The sequence below is a fragment of the Botrytis deweyae genome, assembly GCF_014898535.1.
Source record: "Botrytis deweyae strain B1 chromosome Unknown BDEW_032, whole genome shotgun sequence".
In the NCBI taxonomy this organism is placed as follows: domain Eukaryota; kingdom Fungi; phylum Ascomycota; class Leotiomycetes; order Helotiales; family Sclerotiniaceae; genus Botrytis; species Botrytis deweyae.
This window is the reverse complement of record NW_024066239.1, coordinates 105,643-127,730: the sequence shown is the minus strand read 5'-3', so window position 1 is coordinate 127,730 and position 22,088 is coordinate 105,643. Positions and strand designations below refer to the sequence as shown.

The following is a 22,088-nucleotide window of genomic DNA, read 5'->3' as shown; positions in this document are numbered from 1 at the left end:
GAAGTAAGGAGTGATTAGCAATGGAGGTAGATTGACTTCGTTATAACGCGCCTCTGGAGCATCAACAAACGAGTTTGCTTCTTCGTTTGAAATGGATTGGACACAGAGGCGAAGAGCACTTTATTGGACGTGCTGGGAGGTTACACAACTCATACCCTTGGCACGTGATGACCAGGCTGCAACATGTAGCATGCCGGAAAGCAAACGCATTTCCGTTTCAAACATCTTTTCAATCCTCATCTCTTTCAACTTTCAACTTTCAACTAGAGTTACTTCTTTATCAGACGGGCAATGAAGCAGCTGCAAATCTATTGTTGGACAAATCATTCTAGGCAATATTTCGGTTAGCATCTTTTACGCTGCTACTTTCGCGAAGTCAAGCTTACTAGGTAGGTCGAGAGTGTTTGTTGTTTCGTTTTCGACGCAAAATCCCTAAGAACCTACATCTAATGTTAACAGCTCACCGTATTAATACGATCATTACCACACTGGTCTCGATGATATCTATTTGCGATCATGAAAACTAGTCCCGCAGAACCACCCAATCAACGGGTCAGAGAGAATAGTTATACAGATCTAGCATCAAATGCCGTTTTCTTGTCCTATCATTCATATCTATCTGCAATCAGAAGCACTAGTCCCACAGAAGTACCCAGTCAACGGATTGGAGAGACAAGATGTACGGATTTAGCATCAGGAAAAGTATTCACAGTTTTACCACCCGGCTTGACAGCCACTGGAAGAGTGAGTCAGCGGCGAGAATGGTTATTGTTGGGTACATTTACCCGAGAAGCCGATGGAGAGGATGAACGGTTTGGTAAAAGAGAGCTAAAGCGAAAACGGGGGCGGGGCCGAGGGCGAAAGGCTGGCCTTTCTATGGAACTCAAACCAGTGTAAGGAATAAATGCCTTTTACTTTGGTATTACCTACTGATGGGAGAATATAATAGCATAAAAAACAATCAAACGTTCTCGCCCTTCCTACGTTTACCGCCTGAGATTCGAACTCAAATCTATGACCTACTTTCTCCTCCCTCCCAAGTCATCGAGGTACTCTATCACCATTTTCAACGTGATGTTGAAGTACGTAATGGCATACGTTACAGAAAGTACACCAAAGGAGGTCTGGCCTACTACAAGAATTTACCAGTGACTTGTCTTTGGCGAGTATGTCGACAGATATACCAAGAGAAAACATATAATATGTACGACCGAAATACTTTCGTATTTCATGATATGGATACCTTGCAAAGGGTATTAACCACCCTATCATTGACTCAGAGGAATAACATCAAACGTGTTTGTTTAACGACTTTTCCCAACGTTCAGGACATGTCTGAGATTTTGTTGAAAAGATTTCATGGGCTTGAGACTATAGTCGCCTTAGTGGGGAGTGATTTTACTTGGCCAGCCTATATGAATCCAGTGTTTAGCTTGCTTGAGGCGCAGGAGCAGCGGAGCCTGAAGGGAAAGAAAAGGGTAACTATCGAGTATCAGCCGATCACTCAAATTAAGAATCACTCAGCAGTCGATTACTATCCCTACACTTCGATAGATTGACGCAACGTCGCGTTCAGGAGAGCGATGGGTCCAGGCAAGACCAACGACAATCATGGGTTACGGGGAGCTAAAACACTTCGACATGTGCAATCTGGAGATTCAAAAGCTGGAAAGAAGTTGACAGGCACAACATGGACCATATTAACCTCTCAGCTAACTGGTGAGGTTCTCGGGAGATAGGATGTTTACTTTCACAACTCTGGTATCAAGATATCTCCACATGGTTCTGTTTCACTACAAAAGCGTTTTTACTACTTGCCCAAATATTAGGTATCTTTGAATTTGCGAATATCTCATGCTTTTACCTATTGGATTCTTATCCAAGCTTCTTGCGTTGAATGTGAACAGTGATGACCAGACCAGTATCTTCTACGGCGATCGCCATCCCTAGACACCTTGGTACCTTTAACCATCAAGGTATGCGCAGTGCTTGCAGAGTTTTCACGCACAACTTTTTAATGTCTGATATAAAAGTGAATTTCTTGAAAGGAAAAAACTTGCACATGAGAGACTAAAAAGTGAAGCGGCGATGCAGCGACAGCATCGCTCACTCTACAAAACTTGGCAGCCAATCATATAATCAGTCTCAATCATTAATGTGTGCATGCAAAGACTTTTTCGCATGGAATATCAAAGTATGAAATATAGGTGTGAAAACCCACACCATATGAGCGAGTACCTCATGATGCTTGATGAAGGAGGGATGACGGTAACGAGATAACGATCGTTCAATGCCGAAATCATTCAAGCCAATCAAGGAATTAACTCGAGTGATTCTAAAGTGCGTGCAGAGATTTCTACCTTGAGGGTCTTGAATGTAACAAAGAGATCGTGCCATCGAAGTGAATATACCACTGGTGTACGGGAAACCCCGCTCACGTGAGGTTGGGAAATGAGATAACGACGACGACGACGATGATAGATTCAAATTTTCTAACGAGTTTTCAAGCCAATGAGATAATTTTGATAACTTTGAAAGAATTGTGCGCGAGAAAATTTTCACCCTCAAGAAGTTGCTGGACAATTGCGCCATTGAAGTGAATATCGTCGGCGACTCAGAGGGCTCAAAGCAAGGAAAACTCAACGATCCCTCTGCTATCACTGGCTAGAAACCATGGATAAGTGAATTTGTATCTCAACAGAACGGGAAAGAACTTACTAGTCTACCACGTTTGTCCATTCGAGCAGGAATGAAGTGTCTATTTAAGAGACTGGTCTCCCCGATTTTTCAATCTTTCTTCTTCTTCCTTACACAACAAACCAACCTCCCAGTCAATTGGGAAGTTGTAGTTACACACATCCCATTCTATTCTTGGTAAGTTTCTCCTTTCTTCCAATCATTCCACAATGCTTTACCTTGTTCAAGACGATTACTCTCTTATGATACTCCACCTTCTTCAGAAAAGCTCACACGCTAATTGTTCATCACCATCACAGATATCTCCAGGCCTGTTACGCAAACATCAAAATGTCTGACGACGAATTTGAACAGGTAAGATCACCTTTCCTACTACCTGTCAATCATTCCCCATATGCCATCCCCATCAGTCCATGATCTCGGGTCATGGAGCGTCTAAAACTGGAGGCGGTCACAGCTGCTTCCTTCCTACCTCTTTCTGGTCCATCTCTCTCTTCTACCTCGATTCTCAGGAATTAGGGACTTGGTTGGTGGTGTAGCCAGGCATGTTCGTCCTCTATATACCCATTGTGGTTGGGTCTAAACCAGCGGCCCCGCGTTTGGGGGGGACTTCCTTGGCCAACGCAGACTGTAGTCAGTTACGCATGATTGGGGATAACTATCAGATTATGAGAACTAGTGATATTCGCTCGGCGGAAACGTCATATAGCGATCTGGCCCGACACTCGAGCTGTGAATCTCGAGTGGTAGCTTCACATCTTTACGGTGCGCTTTTACGGGGTACCGGTGCACTCCAACTCTCCGTGTTCTATTGAAATGATGACTTGGCCACGTACAGTTGGTTGACAGGATGGTGATCTTACTCAGCCATGGCACTTTGGCTGATATTTATTTCTTACTCTAGATTCATCATATTTTGAGACCTCCCCGAGGCAATCGTCGGCTTAAATATGAGGTCGACGATTCTGAATTGGCTACACCGTAAGTTTATTCGCATCAACATCATATCATGCTTGTTACCGTATCACTAACACAATCTTAAGGCTCCCGATGAATTGTCCGTCGACGTCGTCACTGCACATGACACCATGGTTAGGCTAGAGACTTCGGCCAAAAAAAGTATCAACAAGTCGCAGGATGAGAGAGTACGTGTGCTTCCAACTTTTTTCATGGACCAGCAGTCTGAGCTGGCAGGATAGAAATGGGGTTTCGATGCTTAAAAACCATTCAACACTAATATCCGTTTGTTTTAGCGGCAAAACTTCTCAGTACTGCTTGTTGACTTATTCAATTACTCTGTCAAAAGAACTATCCTCATGGTATGTTACTCCCTCTTCTTCAATATCTCCCCACGTGAATATTCTGACTGAGATTCAGATCCTCATTGGTGTCCTCGGTTACTTCCTAGCTTCCCGCGGAGTAGTGGCTATAGATTATTACTTTGATCAACGCGAGATGGTTGTAGGTGGGGCTATCTGGCTTGGGATGTTTGCGTTGTTGATATGTACTTTTTGGTATCAAGAACAGGGCATGGATAGAAGATGACATTTTCAACCGCACATTCTGTTCTGTCATAGATAGGGTGACTCAGTAAAAGGAATTGTAGCATCTAAAATCCGAATCAAACCATGTAATATGCACTTGAGACATTCATACTCATGCATCGTGTTCACTGTAACATTGCTGTCTAGCCTTCATGCGCTCAAGGACTTCAGGGTTGTGTACAATGCTCGCATATTCTGACATAGATAGCGTGGTTCAGTAAATGGAATTGTAACGTCTGAAGTTCATATCATACATTGTAACCTCCACTCGAGATATTCATCCTCATGCATCGTGTTTACTGTACTATTGCAGTCTGGTCTTGAAGCGCCCAAGGAATTCAGAATTCCGCACCATACTTGTAAAGACTACGTTACCCCTCAGACTTCTGCACCAAGGTGATGATCATTTCACTTACGAGTATAGAACGAGCTACAATCCATGGTAAAGTAAATTAATTATCAAAAAGTAATATCTAATCTATCATCTCATATCGAATCCACAATTCAGATTGTAGCACAAAAGAAGCAACTCGCACCACCTCTAATCAGCAGTTCCACTCTTACCACTTGCATTTCTGCTCGCCGTCTCCTTCTCCACAAGCTTCAATGGTCTGTATACTGGATCCCACATTTGTTCTCTAATCCACTCTTCTAAATCTTCATCTTCAGTTGGAATCCCCTTTTCCTGTGCCAGACCTTCCTCTACCGAAGTTTTGATAACTTCCTTAGCAATACGAACGCTGATTTCGCGAACATCGGCAACATCAGGTAATAATCCCTTATCCGGATTCTTCAATGCCGGACTCTGAGCAGCTAGCGCTTTGACGGCTGAGACTAGCATTTTGTCACTCAATAATCTTGTGCGGGAGAGAACGCATCCGAGACCGATGCCGGGGAAACAGGTCGAGTTATTGCATTCTGCGACTTCGTATTCGTGGCCTTCGTACTCAACGGGTGGGAAAGGTGAGCCGGTGGCTATTAAAGCTTTGCCTTTGGTCCATTCGTTGATGTCTTTTGGATCGGCTTCGTGGAGACGGGTAGGGTTGCTGAGGGGGAAGACGATAGGTCGGTCGACGTGGGAGGCCATTTCTTGGATGATTTCTTTGGTGAAAGATTTTGGTTTTGTGGAGGTACCAATCAAGACGTGTGGTTTGACTTCTTTGATGACTTGGAGAAGATCACCGTGGTCTTTGTCTTTCCAATCGGAATCTTCACGTGCGTACGGGATTTGTGCATGCGTAAGTTTGTCACCGTGGGATTTTAGCAGGAGACCGGGCTTATCCACACAGTAGATTTGTTTGGCGGCTTCTTCCTTGGACTTTCCACTATCTGCTGCAATGGCATCGCGAATTTGATCTGCAATTCCGGTTCCAGCTGTTCCAGAACCGAAGATCACAATTCGTGTGTCTTCGATCTTGACTTTGCTCACGTGAAGACCGGCCATCATGGCTGCCAAGGTGACACATCCAGTTCCTTGGACATCATCATTGAAGCAGGCCATCTCGGGACGATATCGGTCGAGGATTCTTCGGGCTATAAGTTTGTTAGTATATTATGCTGCAGTGAGAGGGATCTATCTTACCATTTGGAAGTCCGAAATCTTCGAAATGGATATATGCATTAGGATAAAGTTTTCTGGCATTTTGAACAAATTTGTCAACAAAATCGTCATATTCCTTGCCCCTCACTCTAGGTTTCTTCAAACCAAGGTATAGATCGTCGTTGAGAAGTTTCTCGTTATCGGTTCCACAATCCAAGACAACTGGGAGTGTGCGATTTGGATGGATACCAGCACAGAGTGTGGTCAGAACTAGTTTTGCAACGGATATCAAGACACCACCGACTCCTTGATCTCCGATTCCGAGAATTTCTTCTCCGTCTATGGAGTATCAGCTCTGCTGTGAGATATTGTGTGCATTTGACATACCGGTAACAACTATATAATCGATATCTTCTGGTCCACCCCATTGGGCTAAATCATCATGAATTCGATCTGTGTCATCAATATTCAGGAAACAACCATCAGGTCTTCTAAATATTCTAGAATAGTTCTCAATTGCCTCGCCTTCTGTTGGTGTATAGATAATGGAGAACATTTCCTTCATATGATCTTGGATCAACTGGGTTGAAATTAGAAAAGGTCCTCATGATCATGCCTTTCACACGTGACCGTCCAACCCCCTCGAGACATACATCCTCCGAAGAGAGCAGTCAGGTGCACGACGGAGGTTGTTGTAGAAAGATGAAGAACTCACTCTGTAATACAGAACCTCATTCTGATCAGCCAACGAAGTCATGAAAGTATTCTTCGCCAAATCATCTGATCTTGAACTATACTGATCATAAGCCCTCTTAACTTGTTGATCCAAAGTCGAGACATTTGACGGCAATAATCCCGTCAACTTAAACTTCCTACGTTCATCTGCCGGGAAGCCTGCACCTTTGTTGAGGTAAGGTGTGTTTAGAAGTGCAGTGCCTGTTAAAGCACATTCTAGAGGACCACTGGTACTGAGAGGTAGATGTCCGAATTTGGGATGTTTCTCATTTGGCTTGGTGCGCTTGTGAACAGAAGAGATGTTTCTCTGAAGGGAAGGGTTATCGGAAGACATAATTGCTTGCTGTTTTGAAGTTAATGGGGTGATTCGGAGGTAGTTGGTATGTGGGGTTGATGTAAGATTGATGTATTTGAGAGGATTCAGATTTCGTTTGAAGACTTGAGCCATGTAATTAAAATCAAGGGTAAGACGGTATTTGATGAACGGAGAATATAGTAAGATTCATTAAATCCACTGGATTATATTATATGTATTATGTGTAGAACAGAGGTAGGTCTGTGACCTCAACATGTCCAATTCCCATGTTATGATGATGTATCTTCCAAAGTTGCATTGTAGACGAAAGTTCTACAGTAATCTACGGGATGACGTTACTTGGCACAAGTTGGAACATTTGAAGTTGTGGATAAGGGAAAAAGTACCGAAGCATTGGAAAGCTTGATTTTCATATGGATTTGTTAGATAATATAGATCATTAGCATGGTGCATATGATTTATACTTATCAAAAAGAATGGAGATTATTAGACGTACGACCATTTGCAGTTGTGGTTGATGTTTTTGGATTTCCTAATTAGCTCTCGGATTCACCTCGTAGCTATTTGTTCCAGAACCCGGACATTGTTTTTCGATTGTGCTTTGATGATTGGAGATGATGATATGGTGTGTGAGCTATAAAGACAATAAATACATCATCTACGCCGATTAGTTTTATATCACCCCTACTATTCTCATCATTCTATCAAGTTACATTGAAGGAACTTGTTGTCTAGCGAAGTCGATATCACTCACTCCTGTGTTGAATCTCTACTATCAACGATTCCCCTCAGTCCTTGTATCAAAATAGATGAGAGTTCTTATCGTATTAGCATCCATCACTTCGCAATCCCGCTGCTGACTTTACCTAATAGAGCATAAGCTTCAATGAATTAGATCCACCCCACCGCTTCTTCCAATGATTTACCTTATGTCTTGGCAGGGCTCAATGTGATCCAATTGCAGTGCACGGTTACGAAGGATCAAACATGTTTTACATCTATCTAAAGGAAAACGGTTAGAAAGTCTGATAACTAGGTATCTGAAGCTATTCCCAAATCTTTGTTCATTAAAGACCCGTGGACTACACTACCTTAGAAGAGGACTCTCGGTAAAGGTTCCAGGGGCTCACAGAATTCATGTTGTGTGAGCCATGCTGGAAACACCTATTTAGCAAGCTCACGAGTGATGTGAAAAACAAGCATTGTAGTCTCACTCTTTGATCTTTGAAGGAATTCGTGATCTCACATGCCATAAAGTTAGAAACTTCATGAACGATCTTGATAATCCAGATCTCAGAAATTTGCGACTAACTGTGTCCCAAAACAACATCGACACAGTAGCAAGGAGGAAAGAGGGTACAGTCACTACAAACTCGGGGAACCACGTCGTCTATGATCATTCTAGTAGGCAATGACGAACACGAATAGTATTTGGTAGTAAGATGTAGGTACGCAAGGAGCCACACTCCTGTAGGGCTCTCATGAAGAGTAGGAGTATGGACTATGAAGGTCCTTTGATTAGTCTTGCAATATATCCTCTTGTGAAGGTATAATCCCGAAAGATCATACCTTATTTCAACCTCCATTCAATCTCGACACAAGACGCGAAGATATTGAAAGGCTCTTCAAAGAAGAGTCTCATCTATGAGTGCCAATGAAGGCTGAGTGATTGATCAAGGTATTGCTATTGTTGATGGCATTTTGAGCCGGATGAAGGAACGCTCTATAACTCACTACACCTCGATCCTACGCATTGACTTACGCTGGCCCATAGTCGGAGGATTTTCTCCTTCATGGGCATGACATCGAGTAGATATCAGACTTGGACTTGTGTATATTCGATACATTGAGGTTTTCGTTGTCATTGAGATGAAATATCTTGGTGTTGAAGTTCAGATGTTTGAAAAAAAAAGTAAAATTTATGTTTGCGCACGAAAAGGTCCAAGCTCTGGTAGCTCACGTGATTATGGCACCAATCTCGGATTGGGAAAGCCCATTTGCCGAAATACGAAATCTATCAAACCAGCCAGCCAGCCGCCAGCTTCATCTTTTTACAGCTTCTTGTAAATTCCCTACCTATCTACTTAATACTAAGTCTTGCATTTTATCATTAATTCTCTTTTCAAAGATACTTCTCATTTCACTACCTCTCTAATTCAATCAATACAATGGTTGGGAAAAAGAAGCGCGGTCATCCCGATATCGAGGAGTTGCTGGCTCGCCCTTGGTGTTATTATTGTAAGTATCGCCACCATTCCCATCATCGCACATATCGCGATGCTAACAATTCTTCCATCACAGGCGAACGCGATTTCGACGATTTGAAAATTCTCATTTCCCATCAAAAAGCCAAGCATTTCAAATGCGAACGATGTGGTCGACGATTGAACACTGCTGGAGGTATGTCATCTCTGGTCCGAACATACACCATTTAATTCAAGCTAACCAGCAATCTGCAGGACTCTCCGTTCATATGAATCAAGTGCATAAAGAAACTTTGGCAAGTGTCGACAACTCTCTTCCAAATAGACAGGGTCTCGAGGTCGAAATCTTTGGTATGGAAGGTATTCCTGAAGATGTGGTTCAAGCACATAATCAGCGCATAATTGCAGGTTTCTATCAAGCGGAGCAAGATCGTCGTGCTGCTACAGGAAACCCTGCTCCAGGAACTGCCAATGCTGGCGGTGGTCAATCAAAAAAGCCAAAAGTGGAATCCCCAGCAGATTTAAAGAAAAGGTTAGCAGAGCACAAAGCGCGGAAAGCTGAACAAGCAGCAAATGGCGGTAGTGGTGGAACCACACCATTAGATGCTGGCATTTCTAGCGCCGCAAGTCCTTTGGCAGCCACACAAAGTCCCGGTGCATTCGTAAGTTATCTGAAGTCCTTTGAAACAATCTCAATACTAACTGCCATGAACAGAACAACTCTCCTTTCCCTCCTCCCCAAAGTTCTTATGGTGCTACACAAGGTGCGGGTTATGGATCATTTTCTCAAGAACCATACAGTCAACCTGCGGCAGCTTACCAACAGCCATATAACCAACAGCCGCCTTTCTCCGGACCTCCCGGTCCAGCTTATCAACCTCAATACTCCCCTCCGCAATATCCACCTAATGCGTTTCAACCACCACCATATGGTGCTGGCTCCCCCCCTCCGGGGTCGTTTAACGGATATCAACCACCACCTTCTCACACTCCACCTACACATGGTGGCCTTCCTAATCGACCCCCAAGTCTACCACCAGCGCCCGGTCTTCCCCAAAGACCATCATTTGGTGCACCGCCAATTCCGCCATACCAGATGCAACAAATGCATCAAAAGGGCGGTTGGAATGGTAATGGATGGAATGGACAAGATCAAAATTCAGCTACGTCATCAGCTTATCCTCATCCTCCAGGTCTTGGGGAACATTCGACTAACGCATCTACTGTTGATGACCTTGTTTCAGGTGCGGCTAGAGATGCCGATGATGATATTGACAAAATTATCAGAATGGCAGAGGCAGGTATTAAGCCTCCGAATAGGAACTCTGTCGATCTATCAAAAACCGAAACTACAGAAGCCGTTGCTGCTCCTGAAAGTGTCGCTCAACCAGGACCACAACCAGAAGCAAAGACCGAGGTCGCCGAGAAGAAGTCCAAGAAAGATAAGCCGATGAAAATGATATACTCAGATAATGAAGTGAGTCCGGAGGAGAAAATGGCCAAGATGCCCAGGTACGCATTTGTCCCAGATGGAAAGATTGAAACATCCCTTGAGGAATCTGTTGCTGCTGTTACTGTCAACAATTGATTATTGGAATGATTTCTCGAGATTATATCACAGAACTCGTTTCGAATTACTTTCAAAGCATGCATTTGAAAACTTCGATAAACCTCTTGGTACTTCGGATATTTCGATACAGCACGGTTGTATTCAATAGAATTATGGGGAGGAGTCGTGCTGAAAACAGCTAAGTCTTTCGGGAATATGTTTGACTTAATATGTCCTCTGAAAATTCGCCTTCTGATTTTAGTGTCTACGTTTGGGATTTAGGGAGCGTCCATGCATGATATTGGTAAGTTTCATTGATGAGGGAGGTTTAGCATTACATTTTAGAAAAGGAAAATTACGGACGAGATACTCTTGGGGAATGCCGAAAGGGAAAGAAAGAGGAGGCTTGCTTGTAAGTACTTCAAGGTTGGCGATCTCTACATCACACACTTTCCATAATTCTGAACAAACTTTTTTTCGTAATCATTGCCGCTTCGTATATTTCGTGATTAATTATACTTTTTTTTTTTTTTGCAAATAATTGGAATATTAGCCGTCGTAACTCCGCCATAGTTGGCGAAGGTCATCTTGAGCTGGATGGTTCATGCATTGTTATACCTGAGAAGTTTATAATTTAGACTACTCAATCTTCTACAATAGTTGCCTTCTTAGGTTACGTACAAGCTTTTACCCGCAATTTCTCCCACTGTTGCAACTATATGTGATTTATCCTATCACTCTATTCAGGCTAAATAGAAAAGTGACATGTTCAACCCCGCAAAATCGTTATGCCGATCTCTACACCACTCTTTTCGAAAGGACCTACACCACTATGTTCCACGGATAAGTTTAGAACTTGACTTGGCCTGACTACAAGAAGACACTACGCTGCCAGGCACAACAAAAACGCATACAAGGAATTTGCATTTATCCTATGCTTGTCCTTAGATGATTGGTCCGATCAGCACGAGCTTCTCTAACCAACATCTGCATATGCAAAGGTTTTATCCTCTGATCCGCCTCTTACCGTAAGTTGCAGAAAGTTTACTTTAGGCGATATAGCTGTTATATGGGGCCCCGGATTTTCTTATGGAGAATGTTGCTATAGTATTTAAGTACCGCTTGATTCCTGATTCCAATGCTCTAATTTCACACAATTCTTTTGGGCTTGATCTCTTGTATTTGCTTGCATGCCTTTCTTGGAGAATTCGATGCGGTGACCAACAATTCAATTATTGGCATTCAAAATGACGTCTTCCAGTCTCTGTAGACTGCCTCTTTTTCTCACTTCGTTGACATTTCTTTTGCCATTGATCGCTGCATTAGGCCAAGATCCAACAATCACAACGACAAAACCGACAAATGGCACATCTTCTCACTTGCAGATAGCAGGTAAAGGACTCAATGCACAAATATTAGTAAGTAAAGAGGAATGGTGGGGTGTGTTGAGGGTAGCGGAGGATTTGGCTGGTGATTTAGGAAAGGTTGTGGGAGAGAATTTGACGTTGGCTTATTGGGATGGAAATGCTGGACCAAATGTTTCTACAGGAAGTTCTGGATTTGGTGGTGGTGGTCCAGGTGGTGATGGAAATGGAAATGATCACCCACCACCTGAAAGGAATAATGGGAATGGAGAAGGAGGAGTGGTTGGTGATATCGCTAACCCAGGTGGTGATTTGGGACATAACGCAACGATTGGTAGTAGCGGCGGCGGTGCAATCCAGGTGCTTTATACTTATAGAGCACCTACTAATGATGTTAATGTAAGTTTGTTTCCTCTGTCGACAAATCTCTAGACCTAGAGATAGACAAGCATCATGTCCTTCCACATCCAATCAGTTTACAGATAATAATTCTTACACCAACATAGTATACCGTTGGTCCAGAACAAAACTTCACTGGTCCTACTCTACACCCATCTGATCCTTCATCTACTGTCCTTATTGTAGGGACGCTCACACAATCGCCACTGATCACCCAACTTATATCATCCGGTCTTCTAGACCCTAATCCCATCAAAGGGAAATGGGAAGCCTTTATGTCCGTTATAATTCAAAATCCTCTCCCTGGTGTCCAGGAAGCAATGGTGATCGTGGGAAGCGATCTCAGGGGTACCATATACGGACTCTATGATATCAGTGAACAAGCAGGTGTCAGTCCTTGGTGGTGGTGGGCGGATGTTCCGGTGAGAATCCAAGATGGGGTTTGGGCTTTAGAACCAAATGTGACACATCAGCATGGACCGGGACAAGGACCACAAGGAGGATCTGGACAAATGAGTCCACCACCTAAACCTCCGAGTGGAGGGATGCAAATTTTGAAGATTCAGGATACACCGAGTGTGAGATACAGAGGATTCTTTTTGAATGATGAACAGCCTGCATTGACGAATTGGATCAAGTAAGATTTAGTATTAAGGCCAAAAAGACATGACTGCTAACAATTACAGTGCGAATTATCCAAAAGGAAAATATGGTGCTGGATTTAATCATTACTTCCACTCCCAAGTTTTTGAACTCCTGCTAAGATTAAGAGCGAATTACTTCTGGCCCGCTCAATGGGATAGTATGTTCAATGTAGATGATTACGCTAATCAACCATTGGCGGATGCTTATGGAATTGTAATGGGTACAAGTCATACAGAACCAATGTCGCGTGCCACAAAAGAATGGTCTACTTTCGGCAAAGAATATGGCGGAAATGGACAATGGGAATACGACACCAACAATGCATCGGTCGCGCCTTTCTTCAAATACGGCGCTGAGCGTGCTGCTCCCTATGTTGCCAATACTCTTTTCACGATGGCCATGCGTGGATCCGGTGATACTGCTTTATCTTTGACTCAAGCGCAGGCTATTTCGGTACTAGGGGATATAGTGACGAAACAAAGGGAGATATTTGGGGAAGTGTATGAGGGGAGGAACGTAACTGAGATTCCACAAATGTGGTGTTTGTATAGTGAGGTTCAGGGGTATTATGAAGCGGGGATGACAGTTCCGGATGATATCACTTTGCTATGGGCGGATGATAATTTTGGGAATGTAAGGAGGTTACCATTGACTAATGAGACGAATAGAAGTGGTGGTTCTGGTGAGTATATTCTTGGTCTTGTTTTGGGGATAGAGATCAAATTACTGACATTTTATGAAACAGGTGTCTACTATCATGTGGATTATGTTGGGTCTCCTCGGGATTACAAGTGGATTAATACTATTCAACTTGAGAAGACTGTTGAACAGGTTAGTAATGTCCCAATTCTCTTTATCATAGTCGTAGAAATCTGACTAAATATACCAACAACAGATGCAACTTGCATCCGCTCGTCAAGCAAATCGCATCTGGATGCTCAATGTGGGTGATTTGAAACCCCTCGAGATCCCCATAAACCACTTCATGGACCTTGCCTACAATACACCTCAATGGGGTTACGATTCCGTCCCCACATGGCTCAACTTATGGGCAACTCGAGAATTTGGCCCTGAGTACGCTTCCAATATTTCAAGTATTATGGACACATATGGTATGTTGGCTGCGAGACGAAAGTACGAAAACATCGATATGACAGTTTATTCTGTAATCAACTACAACGAAGCTGACGCTATTCTTGCACAATGGGATGAATTAGCTCAAGAAGCTCAAGCAGTTTATGATAAATTGGGAGATGATTGGAAACCAGCTTATTATGAGATGATTTTACAGCCAGTACTGGGAGGACAGGTTGTCAATCAGATACATATTGGTGCGGGTAAAAATGCGCATTACACACAACAGAAGAGGAATGCTGCCAATGAGGTCTTCCAAGAGGTATTGGAGGCTTTTAAGATGGATCATAATTTGACGCAGAGATATCATAATTTGCTTGATGGAAAGTGGAATCATTTTCTTGATCGTAAGTCTCTTTTCTTCTCAATTCATCATAGTAGCATACTTACAATTACATAGAAACCCATCTTGGATACGATTATTGGCAACAACCAATGCGTAATGCTCTCCCTCCAATGTCCTATGTCCAAGCTCTCGAAACTTCAGTCGCGGGAAACATCGGCGTCGGAATCGAAGGATCAAATGCCACAGTATCAGGAGACGACAATTATCACACGCTATCCTCAGAAGTATTGACTTTACCTCCCATGGACCCGTACGGACCACAAACTCGTTACATTGATATCTTCGCTCGCGGACTCCTCGGTTGCAGCTGGACCATCAACGCCTCTCAACCATATGTTCATCTCTCCCCAACTTCCGGTACAACCGGCGGCTCAAACGGCACCGACACCCGCGTCTACGTCTCCATCGACTGGGCATCCGCGCCTCCAGCCCCGAACAGTACCATCGCAACCCTCCTCATAACCTCCTCCTGCGAATCCGGACAATGGGGAAACTACGGCCCTCCCTCTGTCCTCCTCCCCGTAAACAACACTCTCACCCCCTCAAATTTCACCACCGGCTTCGTCGAATCCGACCGCCACATCGCCATCGAAGCAGACCACACCTCCTCCTCCACCTCCGTAAACGGCGTCTCCTACATCACCCTCCCAGGTCTCGGCCGCACCTCCTCCGGCGTAACGCTCTCCCCCGTCTTAGCTCCCACCCAAAACACCACGCACGGCCCCGTCCTCCTCTACAACCTGTACACCTTCACCCCCGTCCCCCTCGCAAACATAACCCTCTTCATCTCCCCCTCCCTCAACCAAAACGGCCGAGAAAGAACCCTCAAATACGCCATCGCCCTCGACGACGAAACACCCCAGATAATCCAATTCGTGCCCTCGAGCGTGTCGACGGCGATTTTCCCCGTCGGATGGGCGGGCGCGGTGGTGGATAATGTCTGGGGACAGAGTAGTGGGAATACGACGACGACGAGACATACGGCGTTGAAGGTTGCGGGGGCGCATACGCTGAAGATTTGGGCGATTGAACCGGGTGTTGTTTTTCAGAAGGGTGAGTGATTTTTCTTTTCCCTCTTTCCCTCTTTCCCTCTTTCCCTCTTTCCCTCTTTCCCTCTTTCCCTCTTTCCCTCTTTCCCTCTTTCCCTCTTTCCCTCTTTCCCTCTTTCCCTCTTTCCCTCTTTCCCTCTTTCCCTCTTTCCCTCTTTCCCTCTTTCCCTCTTTCCCTCTTTCCCCGCCACCTAAACACTCCCCACCACCTAAACACTCCTCGCAACACAACACACTAACTCCCCTCCCCCCCCAATAGTAATCATCGACCTCGGCGGCATACGCCAAAGCTACCTCGGACCGCCCGAAAGTTTCAGAATCGAAGGCGGCGAAGCCATTGGGAAAGCGAAGACAAATTTCGCTGGGGTGGATGTTCGAAAGTGGGCGAAGGGTGTTGTTTAAGTTTGAGTTTAAGTTTGAGTTTAAGTTTAAGGAGGGAAGCGAGGGAGGTGAGGATGGAAAATGAGGGTAAGAGTACTTGGTTTTGAAGCGCAGAGAAGATTTTTGAATGCTGTTGTCGTTCGTTTTCGGGGACCGGTGAAGTAAAACTTGTAGAAGAATTGTTGTTTGAATCGTCTCACAGACCGTCCGTCCCTTGTTTTGAATTTGGATGTGCATGCAAAATGACAATTATAAAGGTGGCTAATGTTGATAGATATCCTGCTTACACTGGAATGAAACACCATCTGATTAATCTGAGCTGAACGAATGCAAATCATTTAGTAGTTAATCATTAATCAATATCTCTATATACAAAACTGGTGAACTCTATTCCATACAATCATATCCCGTATATTATGGTATCATATGGTATATTTATCGTCTAGCCCATTCCCCGTCTTCTCTCAATGAAAGGCAGCAGCCATAATATCATCGTTGGACCCTCTCTCTCGTCCTCCATCACTCCTTCTTCCTCCTCCTTATTAATCCCCCCAGAGTCTTCTTCTCCTTTGGCGCAGCATAATTCTCCTCCTCCACATTATGTTTCTCGACAATTGTTAAGAAAACCTGATCCAATGTTGTTGGACTAACTGAATAGTACTCCAATCCAAGTTCTTCCCTCTGATCTTCTAATTTCATAATTAATGATCCTATCCCCGAGTCTCTTAACTTTGGTTCATCGATACTAGTTCCAGTACTGTAGATCTCGTCTTCGTCTAATTCGCCATCCATTTTCATCTCAGATTGCTTTGAAGAATAGCTAGACACAGGAACTGAGAATCGCATTTGACCATGGAAAGTTTTATCTTCAATGACTGCATTTCGGAAGTTATCGTTGATCCAAGCTTTCAAAGTCGAAATCTCATCATCGGTGGTATGTGGTGCACTTTTAAGAACCAAATGAACATAATAAGAACCACCGAATTTACTTCTCAGCCGATCTGAAGTACCCATTGCCAACATTCTTTTAGCCATGATACCTGCACGGTCAGCTAATGCATCAGCTTCTTCCATACTGTGAGTTGTGAGTAAGAGTGAACGGCCTGGAACGACTGAAGCAAGGGTTTTCCACATGACTCTCTTTGCAGCAGCATCCATACCGGAGGATGGCTCGTCGAGGAGTAGCACTGTTGGATTACCAATCAAAGCGATTCCGAGTGATAGCTTTCGTTTGTTTCCACCGGAAAGTTTGGCTGCCATACGAGAAGCAAATGCTTGCAGACCAACAGCGGTTAAGACAGCTTGAACATTATATTCGACGTCTGGAACACCTCTTACGCGTGCATAAAAGGCAAGGTGCTCCAAAACGGTCATTTGATCCATAGCATCGAATTGAGGACAAACTCCCAGATGAGCTCTTGCATCAGCACGATGTCTGTTGATTTCAATGTTCTCCACGAAAACGTTTCCTCCATTTTTGCTTGGTTGGATATCACCACGGATCAATGATATAGTAGTTGACTTTCCTGCACCGTTTGGCCCGAGAAGGGCGAAAACTTCGCCACGCTTTATTCCGAATGTTATATTCTCAACTGCAGTTACAGATCCAAAACTCTTGGTTAGATGGAGAATTCGAAGACCGTCATTTGATGAGTTGACTCGTACGAGTTCATCAGCAATTTCTTCATCCGCAGGAATTTCATTGTCAGTTACTGCGTTAGGTGACTTGCGATGCCTTCGGAACCAAGCAACTACAGAGCCACTATCATACCAGATCAGAATTGCGAAGAGTGCAATTATCTGGAGGATCAAATATAAGATCGGTCCACCATATTGCAGTATTCCTCCAGGGTTAGGTGCCAATTCTTCGCCAGAGCAAGTGGTAGAAAACAGATTCAATGCGATGAACATTGCTCGGATAAGACTTCCCATTGGTGTGAAAACACTGATGACGAAATGAACAACGAGAAGCGTTGAATCTATCTTGTTAATTGGAGCATAGGTCAAAGTGCACAAGTATCCAACTAGATAGATTAGGAACATGACCGCTTGCCCAGCAGCTGCGAATGCAAATGCTGAAAGTTGCGTGCTGGCAAAAAGTGACACCACGTATGAAAGCAAGATCGATGCCAGACCGAACAGAACGAATATGATAAATAAATAGCCGACATGATACCAAACCGAAGATGCAGCTGCAAAGATTATGACACTCAAAGCACTCGAGATGAGAACGAGTATGAGATCAAAAGCAACGTACGAAAGCCATAATGGTAATGACCGAACACCATTGGAATACTGAAGACTTCGAATATTCCTGGTTCTTTCGACAGTAGGGTACAATGAGAAGAATCCTGGATAAGCGGACATTGCAAGACCAAAATAGACAACAAGTTGTAATGATTTACCGGTTGAGGGTGCCCATGGGATATCAAATTCAGAATATTGTGTGGCAATGGATATGTTAGTGAGCATAATGTCCATGACATTTTGACCCCATACAGCATTGAAAATCTGACCGTTGCCTTTATACGCGAGTGTGGTTTGTGTACCACCGTTATCAAGGAAGAATCCTGATGGAGTGACATTGGCGAAATTTTGATCAATGTAGCTGTTGAATTGAGTCAATGTGTCAACTCTATGAGTGTGACTTTGGATTTCATCTGGCGTAGGAAACAATCCAAACAATAAGGGTTCAAACAAAGAAGTAAGTACTTCTGTTGAAAACCTTGAGGACGGCCCGATAACAACATCATACTTCTCAACACTGAAGAGATTTTCCGAATCAGATGTAGAAACTCTGTCGGTTGGAGTACAACCGGCACCATTATACCCTTTCAGGAAAAGAGTTACGAGACCAGCTGCAATAATCGGTACAAGGAGAGCTGCAATGTAAGGCAGGTAATTTCGTCGAAGAACAGTCAGTCTTTTTCTGAATAGAACCCAGGCTTGCCGGAAGAACCCAATATTTTGACCGGTATGTAGCTCCAACTCTTGACGCTCGTGGGTACCAATCATTGCGAGTTTGGTAACAGTATCCTTTTCTTTTCCAGATTGCTCATTGTCAGATGATAAATTTTGGATGAGTAGACTTTCGTCGCTTTCGGCACGAATCTCGTCGGCTAATTGTAAAAATACATCTTCAATCGTTGGTCCGGATAATTGATAATCTGTGATGTCATCTTCCTCGAGACGCTTAATGATCTGAGCGGCTTGCTTGGAGGTTGGTGCTACATAGGTCGTTTGGCCGAACGACACGTGCTGCTTTATGCCCTCAACCTGAGGAGGCTCTTTATGTTCGTGACCAGTTGGAACATTGATGCGATAACCGCCACCTAACTTCTCCTTCAATTCCACAGAAGAACCTTCCGCTCGAAGTGTGCCTTTTGACAATATTGCGATCCGGTCGGCGAGAAGATCTGCCTCATCAAGGAAATGTGTCGTCAAAATAATAGTTCGTGAACCTCTTTCGGCCAGAAGAATATCCCAGATCTTTCTTCTGCTTAAAGGATCCAACCCACTACTTACTTCGTCCACACAACATACCGAACTTCCACCAGTAAACATCATTCCTAATTGAAGTTTACGCTTTTGACCACCAGATAGAGTTTTCGATTTTGCGCCGATCTTTCGGTCCAAGTCTATCGCTTTGATCAACTCTTTGAGAGCTACTTTGCTGTCCCGAGGTCCTGTGGATTTGAGGCTATTGAAGATACGAATATGCTCCTCTACTGTAAGTTCATTCCATAGCACATTCTTCTGCGGAGCAATACCTAATCCTCCTGTACCGTCAACTGTGATGCTTCCACTAGTAACGGTATTCAATCCTGCGATTGCATCCAAGGTGGTACTCTTCCCAGATCCGTTGGCACCTAGAAGGACAAGAATTTGACCCTTACTTGCGGACAAACTCAAATCATTGACAGCGACGACAGTAGCTGTGGGGATCTTGGTAAATCCAGCTGTCTTCATTCGAAACCAATTGGGTCGGTAATGTTTTGTGAAGTTCTCCAATCGAACGGTTTCCAATGTGTTAGACCCAAGTGATTGTGCATGCTTTTCAGAGCCTTGGCCAACAACTGAACGACCCTTGGAAGTTGTTCCGAAAAGGGAACGTTCGACCAAAGCCCCAAGGATTGGATAAACAAAAATTTGAATGATTAAGAATACCCATAGCGCAATTCCCGGCAGTGACCATGGATTGTTTGGCGCAGCTTGTACAAGGTTGGTGCCGATATTTTGCCTTTCAAATCGAGCCATGAAAACAAGGAAAAACACATAATTACATGGAGCGAAAAGTAAACTCAAGATTGCCACAGTACCCGAGTTTGTCTTGTCTATGACTTGAGTTACGACACCAAGTAGGAGTGTGACAATTGCAAGAGTAATTCCACTAAGCTGAGCTTTCTTGAAAAAGGCAGCACCAAGGATAGAGAATGATGTTAAGGACAAGCCGGCCAGAACATGAAATATGATCACAATGGCCATGGAGGTTTGGGCAAAGACTCCTACTCCCAAAACGACACCCATGACGATCCATCCTGGTATGTAGATGATATCAAAGGCTAGATGATATGAAAGTATCCTGGCTACTTGAGGTTCCCATCGTCGTAGATTCGGCATCATAGCTTCTAGAAGTTGTGACATTCCAAGCTCCCGCTCAGAAGCAATGAAGCCAGTCAAATGATATGTAACGCCAACCATGCCAATCAAGAAAGCGACTCCAAGAATGTTGATGATGGCAGTTTGGTAATTCGTCCGAATTGCAGTTTCGCGTTGCTTTTGAGTCTGGCTAGTATACGGATATTCGTTGACGGTAGTGGGCAACGCATTCTGATCGATTGTTGTATTTCTCGAAGCGATGGCATAATCAACAGCACGCTGCAGTGGCAAAAGGAAGAGTTCGGCATCGTTTTTGTTTGTTGTAACATCAATCTTCGTGCCGAATGCGCCATCTGCTCGCATGGTATAGTTCCATATTCCTCCTGTTCCTTCCGAAGGCGAAGAATTGAAAACAATGGCACCGTAACAAGATGTTGCCCCCCTTAGAGTACTTTTGCAGATATCCAGTAGTTCAGCCTCCGTCGTCAAACGTTTCACCTTTGCCCCAGCAACTTCAGCCTGCGAAGTTAAATCAGCAATAACAGCATCAACATCTCCTCCTATTAGACCATTGTTAACAAATGCCAAAGTATTTCGTCCACCTGTCGCGGCTCGGAGCCCTTCTTCTAATGATCGAATGGGCTGGCTAGAGCCAATCCCGTAAGTTGAAGGTGGTATGAATAAATTCCTGGCATAACTAAGAAATACGATCAAGGCCACTGGTAGGATAAAGGTGCGTATGGATGTGCTAAAGGCATGTCGGTTGACCGTAATAAGGAGATTCTTGCCAGTCAAAGTTCTGACTTGGCGGAGTAATCCCATGATAGCGACTAGGGCCTTTTCGTTGAGGAATTAGATGGATATACTCGAGCGCATGCCTGACTGTGTGTGGCGATCGTCGACGGGGTATATTGAACTTGAACTGTATTATATTAAGGGTAATGGTCGGAGAAGTCGACTTTATATCATCACTGACAAAAGAGTGTAGGCGTCCTTGTACTGTGTGATCAATCGTTGTGTCAAGGCCAAGGGGTCCAAGAGGCCAAGCAAGAATGAGAGAAGGCTGTGTTGAAGGAGATGCAGGCAAATATCACGGCTAAAGGTAGACACGATGACGATTAGATATTAATGAATGAGGATTTGGTAGATGAAGTTGAATTCTTGTATAGAATGTTAAAACACAAAAAGGATTACAAAATCGTTATATACAGAAGAGATAGATTGAAACACGAAAGGTAGAAGAGTGTAGAGAAGAGAGATTAGACAGATGGACACATAGACACATACCGTAGACACATAGACACATAGAATAGACCAGGTAGATCAGATCAGGCCGTGTCGATATATGAAGAACCGAAACCGATTACGAAACCGATTACGAAACAGGATCTCCATCGAGAATTCGCATGGCGATGTTGAAAGCTCCAGTCATAGAATTGTCAAATATGGAAGGAGAGTAAAGGACGGAGAACATGCGGAAAAATCCAAACAAAAAAACACGGAGTAGTGGTAGGAACGAGAGTGATAAAAATGTAAGAAGTTAGAACTTCGTAAATATTGCCCAGATACCTGCACGCTTGGAAAGT

General features: G+C 43.9%; 6 protein-coding genes across 6 annotated transcripts; 4 read left to right on the top strand and 2 right to left on the bottom strand.

The window, feature by feature from the left end:
* Window positions 1–516: 516 nt before the first annotated feature.
* On the top strand, window positions 517–1,559 carry EAE98_009936 (uncharacterized protein; the record flags this gene model as incomplete). The annotated part of the gene is made up of 2 exons (XM_038957557.1): window positions 517–893; window positions 950–1,559. 2 exons carry the CDS (start codon window positions 517–519, stop codon window positions 1,557–1,559), a joined length of 987 nt encoding a protein of 328 aa, XP_038806020.1.
* A 1,468-nt stretch (window positions 1,560–3,027) lies between these two features.
* EAE98_009935 (uncharacterized protein) lies at window positions 3,028–4,641 on the top strand (the record flags this gene model as incomplete). The annotated part of the gene is made up of 5 exons (XM_038957556.1): window positions 3,028–3,051; window positions 3,741–3,842; window positions 3,951–4,016; window positions 4,075–4,158; window positions 4,555–4,641. The coding sequence occupies 5 exons, from the start codon at window positions 3,028–3,030 to the stop codon at window positions 4,639–4,641; spliced, it is 363 nt and encodes a 120-aa protein (XP_038806019.1).
* A 37-nt stretch (window positions 4,642–4,678) lies between these two features.
* EAE98_009934 (uncharacterized protein) lies at window positions 4,679–6,964 on the bottom strand (the record flags this gene model as incomplete). The annotated part of the gene is made up of 4 exons (XM_038957555.1): window positions 4,679–5,774; window positions 5,824–6,120; window positions 6,169–6,361; window positions 6,497–6,964. 4 exons carry the CDS (start codon window positions 6,962–6,964, stop codon window positions 4,783–4,785), a joined length of 1,950 nt encoding a protein of 649 aa, XP_038806018.1. The 3' UTR covers window positions 4,679–4,782.
* Window positions 6,965–9,000: 2,036 nt separating this feature from the next.
* Window positions 9,001–10,624, top strand: EAE98_009933 (uncharacterized protein; the record flags this gene model as incomplete). The annotated part of the gene is made up of 4 exons (XM_038957554.1): window positions 9,001–9,070; window positions 9,134–9,232; window positions 9,292–9,698; window positions 9,752–10,624. The coding sequence occupies 4 exons, from the start codon at window positions 9,001–9,003 to the stop codon at window positions 10,622–10,624; spliced, it is 1,449 nt and encodes a 482-aa protein (XP_038806017.1).
* A 1,208-nt stretch (window positions 10,625–11,832) lies between these two features.
* Window positions 11,833–15,924, top strand: EAE98_009932 (uncharacterized protein; the record flags this gene model as incomplete). Its single annotated transcript, XM_038957553.1, has 7 exons — window positions 11,833–12,348; window positions 12,456–12,985; window positions 13,035–13,675; window positions 13,739–13,824; window positions 13,889–14,474; window positions 14,528–15,526; window positions 15,782–15,924. The coding sequence occupies 7 exons, from the start codon at window positions 11,833–11,835 to the stop codon at window positions 15,922–15,924; spliced, it is 3,501 nt and encodes a 1,166-aa protein (XP_038806016.1).
* A 498-nt stretch (window positions 15,925–16,422) lies between these two features.
* Window positions 16,423–21,324, bottom strand: EAE98_009931 (uncharacterized protein; the record flags this gene model as incomplete). The annotated part of the gene is made up of 1 exon (XM_038957552.1): window positions 16,423–21,324. One exon carries the CDS (start codon window positions 21,322–21,324, stop codon window positions 16,423–16,425), a length of 4,902 nt encoding a protein of 1,633 aa, XP_038806015.1.
* Window positions 21,325–22,088: the final 764 nt, after the last annotated feature.